This window comes from Ascochyta rabiei, chromosome 2 (genome assembly GCF_004011695.2).
Source record: "Ascochyta rabiei chromosome 2, complete sequence".
NCBI lineage: Eukaryota > Fungi > Ascomycota > Dothideomycetes > Pleosporales > Didymellaceae > Ascochyta > Ascochyta rabiei.
The window spans coordinates 1796250-1810762 of record NC_082406.1 but is presented as its reverse complement, the minus strand read 5'-3'; the positions used below and the strand labels follow the sequence as shown (position 1 = coordinate 1810762).

At 53.9% G+C, this 14513-nt stretch overlaps 5 protein-coding genes across 6 annotated transcripts, besides 3 other annotated features; 2 read left to right on the top strand and 3 right to left on the bottom strand.

Moving 5' to 3' along the window:
• Positions 1 to 1038: 1038 nt before the first annotated feature.
• EKO05_0001495 (uncharacterized protein) lies at positions 1039 to 3221 on the top strand (the record flags this gene model as incomplete). The annotated part of the gene is made up of 4 exons (XM_038937166.1): positions 1039 to 1328; positions 1379 to 1577; positions 1628 to 1829; positions 1945 to 3221. The coding sequence occupies 4 exons, from the start codon at positions 1039 to 1041 to the stop codon at positions 3219 to 3221; spliced, it is 1968 nt and encodes a 655-aa protein (XP_038802251.1).
• Positions 1237 to 1273: a tandem repeat.
• A 993-nt stretch (positions 3222 to 4214) lies between the features above and the next one.
• Positions 4215 to 4243: a tandem repeat.
• A 268-nt stretch (positions 4244 to 4511) lies between these two features.
• On the top strand, positions 4512 to 5655 carry EKO05_0001494 (uncharacterized protein; the record flags this gene model as incomplete). Its single annotated transcript, XM_059635685.1, has 3 exons — positions 4512 to 4523; positions 4594 to 5403; positions 5509 to 5655. The coding sequence occupies 3 exons, from the start codon at positions 4512 to 4514 to the stop codon at positions 5653 to 5655; spliced, it is 969 nt and encodes a 322-aa protein (XP_059491668.1).
• Positions 5656 to 7052: 1397 nt separating this feature from the next.
• EKO05_0001493 (uncharacterized protein) lies at positions 7053 to 8870 on the bottom strand (the record flags this gene model as incomplete). Its single annotated transcript, XM_059635684.1, has 4 exons — positions 7053 to 7351; positions 7411 to 8293; positions 8361 to 8705; positions 8757 to 8870. The coding sequence occupies 4 exons, from the start codon at positions 8868 to 8870 to the stop codon at positions 7053 to 7055; spliced, it is 1641 nt and encodes a 546-aa protein (XP_059491667.1).
• Positions 8871 to 10200: 1330 nt separating this feature from the next.
• Positions 10201 to 11540, bottom strand: EKO05_0001492 (uncharacterized protein; the record flags this gene model as incomplete). The annotated part of the gene is made up of 2 exons (XM_038937344.1): positions 10201 to 10902; positions 10956 to 11540. The coding sequence occupies 2 exons, from the start codon at positions 11538 to 11540 to the stop codon at positions 10201 to 10203; spliced, it is 1287 nt and encodes a 428-aa protein (XP_038802248.1).
• Positions 10729 to 10773: a tandem repeat.
• A 921-nt stretch (positions 11541 to 12461) lies between the features above and the next one.
• On the bottom strand, positions 12462 to 14169 carry EKO05_0001491 (uncharacterized protein; the record flags this gene model as incomplete). 2 transcript variants are annotated; one of them, XM_059635682.1, is made up of 5 exons in its annotated part: positions 12462 to 12934; positions 12988 to 13165; positions 13347 to 13857; positions 13967 to 14070; positions 14134 to 14169. In XM_059635682.1, the coding sequence occupies 5 exons, from the start codon at positions 14167 to 14169 to the stop codon at positions 12462 to 12464; spliced, it is 1302 nt and encodes a 433-aa protein (XP_059491665.1). The 2 variants fall into 2 exon arrangements, with proteins under 2 accessions (XP_059491665.1, XP_059491666.1); XM_059635683.1 differs by having other exon boundaries at positions 12462 to 13165.
• Between the last annotated feature and the right edge of the window lie 344 nt (positions 14170 to 14513).

Sequence of the window (14513 nt, the reverse complement as noted above, 5' to 3'; positions counted from 1 at the left end):
GGGACGGAGACTAGCTGCTGTTTAGGTTTGCATGCTCGGACAATCTTGGCATGGCGTGAAGGCTGGAGTTGTGCAAAGGTGAAAGTTGGTGATATTTGGGGCAAGTGCTATGGTGTTGTTACACGACGAGAGAAAGGTGGCGGGCAGAGAGTTACAGAGTTACAGATCCTGCCGATAGCAGGTACGTTGAGACGCAGCAGCAGCAAGAGCATGCGGTACTGCAGCTGCGGCTGTCTATCGCACGATACCGTCGTCGATCGTGCCTATGCTTGGTGTAATAGCTGTCCCTCCATGTGAGAGGGTGGATGCTCCTGGCCACACAACGATCACGCACGTCTTCGATCCAATACGCTGGATGGCTGCAATGTCGTGGCCTTCCATGCTGCTTCGTCAGGATCTTCCACAGGTTGGTCAATCGCGCCGAGGAAGGGTCGTGAAAGGAGGGGCAGGCTGATCAGGCGACCTTGTTCCAAGATGGATATCGCAACATCTCACCACCCAGCGGGACGCCCATCACGACACGTGCAGGGCAAAGTCCCAGACTGCCGTGGCCTCTGAGGACGACACCGCGCCGCTCGCCCTCGAGCGCCCACGGGCAGGCTGATGCTGGCATGCACAGCTTTTCGTTTCAGGACGTGAGGTGTGCATAACGCTGGTGAATCGTGCTATTCGACCAAGCCTGGTACGACTAGAGCAAAGCGGGTCCTCTAGTGGGCGTGCTGCCGCGAGACCAATTTCGTGTGCCGGGATCCCTGCACATCGAATCCAACCCCTAGCAACGCGCCCTCACCTTAAGAATCTCGCAGCCCTTGGTCATTTGTTGAGCTTTTCCTTATTCCCCTTCCTCACACCGCTGTGCTTCAGAATTTTCACACAAGGTCAGCCTGCTTTGACTCTCGCCGTACCTGCCAGAGCAAGCTTTCCTTCACTAAACTTTGTAATCAAACACTAAGCTTGCTCCTTCCCTACTTGATCTTTTCTCCCACGCCCGCCTCGCGCACTCTCTCCCCACACTCCCTCCCACCCAAACTACACAAGATGTCTATCGAAGCACCCAAGCCCGTTGTTGCCTCTGAGGCCGCCCCTGCGCCTATTGAATTCACACCCGTCGCCGTCTCCGAGGCTGCCGGCGAGAAGACAGTTGTGCCTGCTGCCGAGCTGCCCAAGGTTGAAGAGCAGCCCAAGCTCGAGGAGCAGCCCCAGGTGGAGGGCGACGCCGCTGTCGCTGCTCCCGTTGAGGAGAAGAAGGAGGACGGGAAGGTCGAGGAGAAGGTCGCCGAGCCCATCTACAGCGGTGCTCTGGGCTACAAGGCCCCTGGCCTGAAGAAGTGAGTAGCATATAGCGCAATGAGTGTCGGCAACATGCTAACCGTGACAGCGCTTTCCGCTTCGCCAAGAAGTACTTCTGGTTCGGCGAGGAGCCCGTCCCAGCTTCAAGCCTGGGTGAATACCTGCGCGGCGAGAAGCCTGAGGTTGCGCACCCCGTCGCTGCGTGGTCCAGCCAGACTGGCAAGGGCCTCCTTTACTTTGTCAAGCACGCAGACAAGAAGGATAGCCCTGCTGGTGTCCTGAACTTGGTGCGCATCGACCTGCACACTTTTGTAAGATTTCAACTAACTGTTTCTAGGCCTATGCCACCGACCTCGTCAAGGATGGAACCATTGCATTCGCATTCAAGATCCACGGCCACAAGCATGCCTTTGAGGCTCAGACACTGACTGAGCGTGATGGCTGGTTTGTCGCCGTCGAGAAGGCCATCGCTGAGGCCAAGGAAGCCAAGGATGGTATCGAGTCTAGCGAGGCTTACAAGGAGGAGAAGACCAAGCTTGGTAAGTCTGACTATATATGCTTTTTCTTTTCTGTTTCGACGCGTCGCGTCGTTATAACTTTTTTGTTCGAGACGATCCGGCTAGACCCACAGCAGCGCGCTGACATCACGCGTAGGCAAGCCCACCACACTAGCGGCCGCTACCACAGCCCCCACCGCCCCGAAGAAGAGCACCGACGCTACCAGGCCTGCCGAGACCGAAGCCCCAGTTGCTGAGGCCGCTGGTCCCACCCGTACTGGATCGTCTTCCAGCAGCTCCTCCTCCGACGCCGAGAAAAAGAACAAGAAGAAGGCCGCCAAGAGCAAGAGCCGCTCTGTCTCTCGCAAGCGTGCCAGCATTTTTGGGGGTCTCCTTGGAAAGAAGGACAACAAGGCCGACGAGCACGTCGCTGAGCCAGAGGTTAAGAAGGACGAGTCCGTCGCTCCTCAGATCGGCGAGACCACCACCACTGCTCCCGTCATCACTTCCGACATCCCTAAGACCGGCGATGAGCTGAGGGCTGAGCCTACTCCCGCTCCCGTTGTTGCTGAGACCGCTGCTCCGGCCCCTGTTGAGACTGAGACTGCAGCACCTGTCGTCGCCCCTGCTCCTATTGAGAAGGACGAGAAGACTCTCGAGAAGCCCAAGCCCACCAAGCGTGGTTCCATCTTCGGTTCCTTCTTCGAGAAGGTCAAGAGCCCATCTCACGAGAAGAAGGAGGCTGACCTTATCCCTGCCATCGCTTCCAAGGATGCTACCAAGGAGACCACTGCTGTCCCTGAGGTCCAGAAGCCAGTCGAGGAGACACCCGCTGTTGCTCCTGCTGCTGAGACCACCGAGGCTCCTCTTGCTGAGGCCAAGCTCGACGCCCCCAAGACTGAGGTTGCTAAGCCTGTGACTCCCGTCAAGGAGAAGGAGCACTTCTCGTTCGGCAAGTTCTTTGGTAACAAGGAGAAGGCCAAGTCTCCTGCCGTCGAGACAACCCCTACCCTCGCTCAGGCCGAGCAGACACCCAAGGTCGAGGAGACAGCCGCTCCCGTCGTCGCTAACGGTGTCGAGTCCGCTGTTCCCGTTCCCGAGACCTCGACCGCCGAACCCATCGTGGAGAAGAAGGAGGAGACTCCTGCTGTTCCCAAGAAGGAGAAGAGGAGCAGCATCTTCGGCTCCCTGGCTCGCACCGTCTCCAAGGCTGGAGGCAAGAAGGAGCCCAAGGAGAAGAAGGAGAGCGTTACTCCTGCTACCGTGCAGGAGTCCGCTGAGCCCACCGACAAGGTGGAGGTTCCCGCTGTTGCTGCGAAGGAGGAGACACCTGTTGTCCCCGTTCAGCAGTCCACCATTGCTGATGTCACCCCCGAGTCCGTCAACGTTGGTGAGGCTCCGAAAAGCAGCGCACCTGTCGCTACAACTGCGTAAGGTGTGGTGGGAAGACCCGACCTTTCTCGATGACAGTCACGATGGAATGACGGAAAAGCAAAGATACCGCAAGTCCCTTGTTTGACCGCACGGCCACGACACCGATACCCCCATTTTCTGGTTTGGATCTTCAATACGGATCCAGACGCAGGATCTGGATCACATATACCCTTTCGCAACCGATCTGTTTTGTATTTGGACCAACTCTCCGTCGCTCATTTCCTTCGGTCACGCAATGTGCGGCATTGGCATGTTGGAGACGTCTCATTTGGCCTTTTCTGTGTTATGCGCACCTTTGTCTAGATTGATACCACTCTGCACTTGTTTCTCTCGTTTTTGATACCACTGTCCGGGGTTTGGTCGTTTGGCTGTCGCTTCTGTCGGTTTATCGCACAATACCCCCTGATACCCTGCGTACAGCCTTATCAGGAATGTACCCAAGCGGCCACTCGGGCATCTTTCGCATAATAATCTCTAATAGACTCTTGTTTTTCCAACGAAGCCGGGTTGACAAGGTGCTGCACATGGCGTGATGAAAGTGATCTGATGTTGGACAGGTTGACAATGAGTCGAACGTGATGAACCTGGACGATGTAGATCAGAGACAGGTGCGATTGTCAATCGAGCCACTTGCTTGTCTTTCACGGCGCTTAATGGTCGTCGCCAGGGTTGATGATGTATTTCAGCTTCGCTACACACGATACGAGTGTGAAGGTGCAAGCCGAACTGCGAGTGACATGTGCGCTCACGATGTGAAACGTATTACAACGCAATATGCAGCAGCAGAGAACTGCGACGTGGTAATCTGTGCCGCTGGCTGTTGAAATGGCGCAAACGCGTGTCGATAATGGCATGACGTGCATTACCTGGTCGTCGATTTAGCCGCAAATGCCAACTCAAATCATCAGACTGGTCTAGGTTTCCCTGCGCATTGTGGCAAGGCACGAATGGCCAACTTCCTTCCAACTGATCACGGGAAGACAAGGCACATCTGCGGCGGCGGCGGCGGCGGCGGCGGCGGCTACTAACACAGTGAGGCAGGCGTCTTGGGTCGTTCAACTTGGAGGAAGGCGCACCTCGAACACAGTAGAACAGGAGAGCGACTCCCCCACAGCGCAGCCACTTGGACTTCCCAAGCTCTCACTGTGCACAGCTTGTGCTCATGCGATCGTTCTATCATCACTCTCGATAATCGTTTCTCGTTGTTGTCACATCTTTTCGTTCGTTCACTGTATCATTAGCGATCATAGTACCGAGACAGGGCTGAGGGGTGCTCGAGCTCACCATGGTATGTCACTAGTCGTGTGCACGCGACATGTCTCACAACAATGGCCAACCCTCAGTGCAATGCTTGACGCTGACTTCCTCCTAGGGCTGTTGCTCTTCTCGTCCTGCCGCTTCTCCGGCTAACAATGACGGCGCACTTGACCCTCCTCCTCCTCCAGTCGCCCACCTCAATGTCTCCAACTCTTCGTCGCGCAATCTCAATGCGCCGTCCTCGCGGCAAGCCTCGGTGCCTTCCTCGCGCGGCTCGCTTCGGAACCTGGGCCGCTCTCACGTAGCTGCATCCTCCAGTTCAAACGCTCAGCCTGCGGCCAATGTTCGCCCGAATCAGGCCCTCACGCCCATTCCCGCCGATCAGCGCTCCACACTCCCCAACACACTTGCCTCGCCCACAACCGCTAAGAGCAGAAACCGCGTTAAGCCGCTCACAGGACCTTCAAGTCAGGCCTGGACGCAAAGACGACTTGACAAGGAGCGGGCAGACTGGTGGGACACACGGGTCACGGGCTCATCTGAGGTGTGGGCCTGCCTTCGTGTCGCATCTGAGGCTCTACAGACCGGCGATGTTGCCACTGCGCAGGGCTTGCTTGACGCCCTTGGGTGCACATGTCCAAATGGTCAGCTTTGGGGCGGTGTCTACGATGACAGAGGTACCCTCTACAAGGTGCCTGAGTGGCTGATCATCGAGCCCGCTGGTCTCGTTGAAGAGGACATGTTGGCAAGTGCGGTCGAGGATAACACTGATGTTGCCGATGCAGTCGATGAGCAAGCCTTGGGCCTGGATCAGGACTTTGTCGTTCGCGTACGCATCAGCAGCACATCGCAAGATTTTCGGATTTCAGTGTGGAGGCGAGAAACCATCGCGTCCATCCGCGAGAAGCTTAAGACGCAGGCACAGGTATGTTTACAATATACTACATCCTAGAGTAATTCCTTGCGTCTTTTCCATTACCTATGCGACATCTGTTATGTCGGACATAACATAGTATGCTGACAAGACTAGTTGGACCCAGACGAGAGGATTCGAATCGCATACGGCGGGCGAATCTACGCCGACCACGAGATCCTTGAAACAAACGGCTTTTGGAACTATGAAAATGACTACATCCTCACATGTTACGTTGGACCGAAAGACTCTATCCCAGTATAACGAGGCATGTGCCGACGGTTCAAAGTCTTTAGAGCTATGCGTGGTGGTACGCGTGTCTAGATAAGTTGGAAGTCCTGTCGATGTGAGCGTCGAATGCTGCATGACAACCCCAGCTCCCACTCCCACTCGATTGCATTGCGGGTTGGTGGCTTCTCAGATACCCTTTTTCTTGTGTCATTGCCACGCCCAGGACGGAGGCGTTGCTTGTTACTTCACTCATCACTTGAGCCTATCTATCTCCACTACTTCAGCAACTTTAATGTGTAACCGTGTCGTCATGGCACAGCTTCGTGTGTGAGACGCTTCTTTGCAAGGGAAAGAAGTGGATCTGATTCTTGAAAGAGCCTACCCTCTCATGCTGCCTAGAGAATCAGAAACTAAGGTCACTTCTCATTCCTGGCAGCAAAGTCCGGGATTGTCAAGCACTTGAGTCATCTGGCAGATGAAGACAACGTATTTCGTGGTGTTTTTACGGTTTATGATCTCCGCCAGACATAAGCAGCCCGACCGTATCCATTGGAACAGAGGGCCGCGCGCTTGTATCCGACCTTCTCCGCAACAACACAGCCTGCTAGTTCATCCCCTGCCGTCCTATCATCCTGAAGTAGATGACTTGAGCCCACCTGACACTGGCGAAGGTGCTGTGACAGCCGATGATGCGCCAGAGGTAGACGGACGGCGACGAGCCGGACCGAGACAAGGGACAGATTGTAAATGAAAGCTACATCTCGACATGACGCCTGCGGGGACCCATACATGATTTGCTACAGATTGTCCATCTTGTCAAGCTCTGAAAGCTCGGCGAGTTTCCTTGCATCCCCCAGCATCTCCCCCTGTGGAGATCCTCGTATGCGCCATTGCTACGCTGCACGTGAACGTAGTAGCGGAGCTCTGGTCCTGCGGCGCACGGCCATGGAAATGCCATCGTGGGCTGGATATCTGGTCGGTCGTTGAAGTCATTGAGGAGCTCTTCTGGCTTTTTTTCTGGCTTGTTGTACTTGTTGTACTTGTACTGGGAAGTGAAGAAGGCTTTTGTTGGAGCCGCTGGACCTCTTTCTCCATTGGTTTCGTGAGATGGTCGCCGCGCCATGCAGAAGCTCCAGCTGCGGCTGAAGACTGGTCTTGTGGTTTGAGTGTGGGAATGAGGTCTGGTGGTGTGCAGTGTTTGTGCTCTGCTTTTTACGTCTTCCTGGAGTGATATCACCTTCCACGAGTCTGCCGTGGTGTCATCGATACAGACTTGTAGTATCGTAATGCAGACGTGTATATGCGCAAGTTGTATTTTGAAACTTCTACATTCTCATGTGTATTACAGGGTATCATATCATCACAAATCTCTCCATCCACCCGTCTCCCCTCGAATCACTAAACATCCATACCCATTGCCCGGCTCCGTCCTAAAACTTGATGGGATACCTTTCTCTGATCGTCTTGCCATACTTGAATAGTAGCGCCGGCACTGGAATGAAGGCAATCGCAATGAAGCCTAGCATGCTGTTTCCCCAGCCTAGGCCTAAGGTCTCGTACATTGAAGGTCCAGCAAGCGGAAGTAGACCGCCGAACAGGCATCGAAGACAGGTCATACCTGCGATTGCACTGGCGGCGTATTGTGGGAAGCAATCTATCAAATAAGTTTGCAGAGGAGCGAAAATGCCCATCAAACCGAAGCCAAAAGGTATTAGAGATATAATAGGTACTAGCGAGAAAGTTAGGAACGATTTGAAAAGGGTGAAGGGTGAGAAGAGCCGAGCTTACCGACCCAGTGCACCTTGTATTGAACCACCCAGCCGTACCAGAAGAACGACACAGGGATCAAGAAGCCGAAGAACACACAAAGTGGCAATCTCATCTCTGGTTCGTAAACGCCCTTGTTGCGTTTTGCCAGTTTGATGATGGTCGCGTCAGATGTCTTCGCGACGAACCCTATGCCCAGGAAGTTGCCGATTCCTATTCCGAGGTAGGCAAGTCCAGTCATCTCTGGCGCCCAGCCGTAGGTCTGAAGGAAGACGGGTGTCAAGGTCGTGAATAGCAGGAAGAGTAGGCCGAAGAGGAAGGACATGTATAGCGAGCAGAAGAGCACGATCGGGCTCGTGGTGAGCATCTTTAGGGGCCGAGTGATGCCACTGAGAAGGATAGCTTTCGGTGTAAGTGCTGCAGCGAGCTTGGAAGCGTTCATTACGTTTTGCAGCTCCGGGCGTTGCAACTCTCGGCGGAGTTTGAGAGTCTTGCGGTTCAAGAGGACGTTGTGGTTTGTCTCTGTGTTGAAAATGAACAAGCCCGCCGTGAGAAGGATACCGACAATGAGTACGACCCACATGTCCCACCTCCAACCAGCTCTCTGCGCAATGAACCCGCCGCAAATCGGCCCAACAATTGGGCCGAAGAGGATGCCCATGCTATACATGGCAACCGCTTTTCCGCGCTGCGACGCAACGAACAGATCAGCAATGACGCCGGTACCGATTGTGAGACAGGCACTGCCGCCTACACCGGCTAAGAAGCGCATAGCAATGAGACTACCGAGGTTGGGTGCGAGTGCGCAGCCGAGCGTGAAGGCGCAGAAGACGACATTACTGAAGTTGAGGACTACACAGCGACCGTAGATTTCGGAGAGGGGAGACAGAAAGAGTGGTCCTACCTACGACTATCAATTAGTAACAAGAATAACTCTTCTGGATAACAGTGGATGCGACAAGAATACATACAGCGAAGCCCAAAACGTAGACACTGACTGCGAAGCTCCCCAGCAGCTGGGCGGTATTGTGGAAGTCTGCATTGACGAAGGGGATACCCGGTGCGAAGATGGAGGAGGCGAGAGGCGATAGGAATGTAATGGCTGCGACGAGGGAGAGAATGAACAATTTGCTCCTGTGGGCGAAGTTTCGTGGGTTGAGAGGATCATCTTGTGTGTCCCATCCTACAAGACCTTGGTCGAGATCTGTCAACGGGTATTTCTCAACTGGGAGTTCGTCTCTCTTGGTGGATTTGCGGGTCAGGTGTTTCTCTAGTTCGGCGCCAATCTCATCATCTTCAGCGACTTCTTCGTGGTCCTGCGTACTTGATTAGTTGAGTTGCTCCTCGTAATGTCCAGTATCACATGCCTGGTGGTCAGTCACTGCTCCTTTCTCTGGTGATGCTTCGCCCTTTTCAAGATCCGGGACGTCTGTATGGGAACTGCGGCTCGATAGGAGCTCTTTGTCGTTTAAAGTTAACATGTTGGTGACTGCGACGTGGTATTGCCGTTCTGTCGATGCGTAATGTTCCGTCAAGACTTGTTGCTAAATACTCGATACCGCACAGTATTTCAGCTCTCTCCATATACTCACACCCTCAGACTCATATTACAAGGCAACCAAAAGCAGCAACACAAGTGGGTAAAGTACGAGAGTATCGTCTCTAGGACCGCTTGACACCGACACCGGCTTCGAGGCTAACCCCTTTGCGGATCGCTCCTGAGCTCGGTACGGAGACTACGAAGGCGCGAAGAGCCCGAGAGCGCGGGGGCGGTGCGGCAACCGCTCTCCATTTCGGGACCGAGACCGCTTCGTGTTGTCGCATGACAACAAGGTGGAGGCGGTGGTCGAGGCTTTGAAAACACCGATGAGGACTCATGGCTTTGGTTGGGTGACTTGATTTTACGGAAGGATGCGCCCTGGGATGACTGGCGAATCGCTATCACCAATGCGCCCGCACCGGTATTAAGGAGGCCGACAGCCGTCCGGTGAGACATACACCAAGCTTTCCTAACTGTGCGCCTCCTTCTGTGTTTGATCTGCTGTGTCGTAATCCTCGTCCATGTGTATCAGATACGCTGTACGCTGACCATCTGTGCGCCCACAGCCTCGACATGTGATACGAACTTGCAGGAGGTTGCACTCTTTCATGTCCAACTCTTCCTTCTCACCCGCACCGTACTTGGACGAAAACAACAACGGACTGAGTACGTATGAACTGACCTACCTGGTCGTACCTGCCACCTTTGTAGCTACATCGTCCTCTGCAGTACATGCATACAGTCACCAACACGGTACGGACATCTCGCAATGGCAAATAGCAGAGTCAATAACACATAGTGGCGGGTTTTTTTGGAAAAGCGCCTGAATATTGAGCAAAGAAGCGTGAGGTTGAGAGGGAAATGCAAGGGAGTCGAAGATACTTGTAGCCATGTCGGCTCTCCGCTTTGCGGCCGAGTACTGCCGTGCCGCGCGGTACCGAACTCTTCCAAAACTCGCTACGAGATACGAGATAGGATGCAAGACACGAGAAGAACAGTGAGTACGTACGTTTGCTCATAATTGATACTTTTGTTGTTACGTAGTACTACCTTCCTGCTTGCAAGGTCAAGCTGCACATGCGCTGTTGGTATGGGTAATACAGAAACATAAAGGCATAAAAGCTCCAAAAGGACAACAAAAGACCACCAGCGCCAACAATACCCAAACAGTCCACCCAGTGTTCACTCTAAGAGATGCTCGCTCGTTTTTGCTCGTCACCGCAAACGCCTTATGGCGCCCATCTCGTTCTTTTCACTTGTGTTGTGGCAAGCTACCCGCTTAGCAAATCTTTGACGCTCATACCTCGTACACCACTTCCTGTCCAGCTTCTGCGGTCCGCCGAGTTCAACATCATGAGTGCCTCGGTAGCGATCTGATCTTCGCGATCTGCTTGTGGTCCCAGCGCAGGTGAGGTCAGCGCAAACGGTGCCACACCATGTGCTGAGCCTGGGGCGGCGACGGGCCCGGTGCTCGGTGGGCCGGTATGGAAAGGGTTGCTGAACATTGCGGCTGAAGGCGTTTGCGATGCTTGGGCGCTGAATGCTGGTGAAGCTGTGATGGACAGTGATGTTACAGAGGTCAAAGAGTATCGATGGGGATCAGATGGCTGGAGAGCTGGTGAAGCATGGGCAGAACAGTAGTTGCGATCCTGAGGCAACATAGCAGGAGAAGTGGTTGTGGACTGTGAGTAAACACTCCCCCTGTCAGAAGGGTATATGGCGGGCGATGCGGTGGCGAAGTGGTAGGTGGACTTCGGGATGGTGTTGACCACGTGGGTTGGTGATGCCACATCCTTCATCTCCTCGTCTTCGTCTTCTTCGTCCTCTTCCTCTTCCTCTTCGTCCGAAGCTCGTCTGAGTGGTGGAGGAGCGAGCTCCGACGTAGCAGACGAGGGCGAGTCATGTCGTGTCTGGTTGGCCGTCTTGAGGTCGGCAACGCATTGCTCGAGGTAGCGCATGTACTCAATGGATGCCTTCTCAGCGTTAGCCATGCAGCGTGTGGGGAGAAGTCAGTGGAGACACGTACTTGCAGGATCGCCAACTTGTGCATTTCCTGATCCCTGCACGCGGGGATCATATCCTTGAGTACACCAAACTCCTCATTCATCTTGGACCTCCTTCTCCGTTCAATCAAGCTGTGTGCAGTCTTCCGAGCAATCTTGCGACCAGCAGCTGTTGTGTTGCCCGTCTGCTTCCTCTTGGCTCCCCCAGTCTTTTCAGCTGAGGCTTTCGCATCGTGCTTCTCCGGCTGTGCTTTGGGTGCCTCTTGCACGTCCTTGGGCTTCATTTGTATGATCTTGCGCGACCTCGTCGGCGGAGGTGGCAGAGAGTAGTCATCTTTGGTGATGATGCCTTTTTGTGAGGCCGTGCTTGAACGCTTGCGGCTCTGGCTGGGCTTTGACGTAGCTACGGGAGATGCAGGTGAAAGTGGTCGATAAGACGAGTCTGAAGCGGTTTCGGATGGCCCAGACGAGCTGGCGACGCTGCCTCTGCCGCTCAACGCTGCTGGAGGTAGAGTGAAGCTGCTCTCTAGCTGGGGAGCATTTGCGCTGCTCTTGCCGGTAATATCAGTTGAAGGCTGCGGCGTTGGGGGGAAGCTGGGGCGTGGCATTATGGCTCTTGAAGCACTCGAGCTTATAGAATAAGTTCAAGCCGCTGTCCAGTGTCTGCGAAAAGAAACAAACTGAAGAGAAGAGGGGAAAGAGACTGCGGGCACGATCAGAGGGCAACATTACCACAGACAAGGTGTCGCGTGGGCTCTTGTCGCAGTAGAGGAAGTCGAGCCCACGCGTGCCAGATCTCAGGGCTGTGATTGGCCCATTCCGCTCCTATCGCTCGATTGCGCCTCGAATGAGAGCGCAAACGACGCAGCGTGGGCGCTGCGAACACCAGGCTGGCTCAAGCATCTGAGGGGCTGAACGGGCGGGCAAGCATTGCGCAGTTCCAGGCTATTCCTCCTGCGCCTATTCGTTGAGCACGTGCGTGATTTTCGTGCGTTCAGCGCGACTTTCCATCACTTGAAGATGGTTTGAGGTTATAGAAAGGTGGTCGCTGGGATCTTGTTAATGCCGCTGCCGCGACAGTCGGTCGGCGAGTGCGAATCAAGAAGGTGGGAGCGGCTGCGTGAATTGTAGCAGTGCGAGCAGCAGTTTGTTAGCGTGGTGTTGATGGCGACACTGGAGCCAGGGTCTCACTCCTGACGTAATCTTCTGATATCTGGGGAAGCTGCACCGCATCGACGATCAACTCAGGAACATACGGATATCATAAAACCACTTAAAGCAGCTCGGCGACCACAAAATGACTTGATGATATCTTATCCTACTTTTTGAATGGCTCACATTGCCTTTCAAAGCTCCAACCCTTAAGCAGACGACGGGTGGATGCTTGAGAAAGCGCTCAAGACAGGGGTAGTTTTACATCGTAATTCGCGCCTCACGCGGGTTGAGAGATATCTGACACTAAAAATGGCTCAGAAATGCGCTTGTGACTCATTGCACATCTTTTCATGAGCCATTTTTCAATCCCGGCCTCACTGCTCAACCTTTCCAAACACCCTCTCCAACAAGTCGTGGGCAAACAACTCCGTCCCAGGGCTCTTCGTGCACCAACTGACCCTGTTCCCTCTCCTGCTATCACCCCACCACCCTGCATCCCCTACAACCTCATCGTCCAGTTCACCCTCCCTCTCAGTCACGGGCCTGCCTCTGCGATCAACGATGCAGCATCCCCTCGTCCACTGCCCCGCTGTCTCCACCCTAACATCCTCCGTCTTGAACTGCCAGCCGGGGTGCGAGGATGAGAGTGCGTACCACACGCACAGCGGGTCATGCAGCTGCAGGCCGAGTTTCGAGGCATCTTGATTGGGGTTCAAGGATAGCAGTTTTTTGAACGTTGTCAGAAGGAACAGAGTTGACCAGTCTGCAAGCGGAGAGTTGATGAGGGCCTCCGCGGCAGTGTGTTCAATATACAGCGATTGGGGTAACATGTGCTTTTCCGTCGTGTCTGAGTGGCGTTAGATCTTGTTGTACATGCTGCGGAAAGACATTGATGCGTACCAAGGGGGAACAACTTCAACTTTAGTTGCCGTGACAACTTCTCGGGGTACGGCGGTAGCTTGCCTTTGCCACTCAGTGTAGGAGGCATGGTTGTTCGTGGATTGGGGTTGGTCAGTGCAAAGACACGAGCACTAGCTACGCTATCCGCGTATGTGTTGAATTCGGCCCCGGGAGTCATCTGATTTCTTTCATTCAGCTTTCTGCGCAGTGGAGTGTCGGGTTGTTTGACAAGTGCAAAGTTTGGAACAGGTATTTTCATCACTTCTGGCGAATATAAGCGTGCTAGAGGTGGCGGCTACAAGGATAGCTTCAGGACCGCATTGCAGGGTGTTTGAAGGAGGAATTGAACACAAACTTACGTTTCCAGGTGCGTCAATTGCACCGCCCATAACAACGACCTCCTTCACTCTCAAGAAAGCCTCGGGATCTTTAGCCGCGGCAAGAGCAAGGTTTGTCAATGGGCCAACAGCTACAATGGTGATCGTGTCGGGCTCGTTGTCCCTCAGCAGCTCGAGCATTACCTCGTGGGCTGGTTTCAGAGATGGCTCAAAAAGCGAGTGCTGATCTTTGACAGCTTGCAACTCAGCCGCATCCTCAGGAGACAAGTTTTCCGGCGCAGGCTTGAAGAGAGACTTCCACGTCTCAGCAGGAGTAAGGTGGGGGTGGCTGTTGTGAATTCCACCAAGACCATCGACTCCATGGAAAAAATCCGCAACCATCATGTGTTCTGCCAGAGGCTCAGTAGCACCTACAGCAACGATAGGTGTCCGCTCGTCCAGCGTCTCGAAACCCTTCGGTCTGCCTTGACTCTCCCTCCATGCTCTTTCTTTTCCGATGTGATGGAACAACGTAACAACGTTTCTTAGACAACTGCCAAGTGATCAGTATATGCAGGGTCTTAGTACTGCCGGGTCTTTCTGCTTGCAGATGAACGTTCAACTTGCGGGTGGGGTGGTTCGAAGAACAAGTGAATGCTTACCTCTGAACGTCGACATTCCCAAATGTCAGGCTCAGCATGAGAATATCCAACTCTTCACGCTTCGCCGAGAAGGCGAGAAGCATGGCAATAACATCGTCCACACCCTATCTTACTATCAGTCACACATTTCTCCAGATTCCTCATAGCTACCCCGCAATTGTACTTACAGGATCGGTGTCTATAATAATTTTGTTCGGTGCCATTTTGTCTAAAGTCTTATAACTATACAGATCAAAAAAGGAATGTCGCGATTGTTGCACAAGGGAGACGCTGCAGGTCATTGGCAACGACAAGGCACGTGGCAGACTACTATCGGCAGTTGATTAGCTAATGTGTTCGCCTGTCAAACCCTGTCAGGCAGGTGAACGCTGCACTGAAGTCGGCGGGTTCCGACCTCCGCATTCTAGGACTAATGACGTCCCGAGGCAGTGTGTGGGGCACGAGAAATGTGTCCACAAAGCCCAACGATTCCCGTGTTCAAGTGGCTGCACAGACTCTATTGGCACTTGGTTGCCTGTTATTGACATTACTGCAATGCTGTAAAATC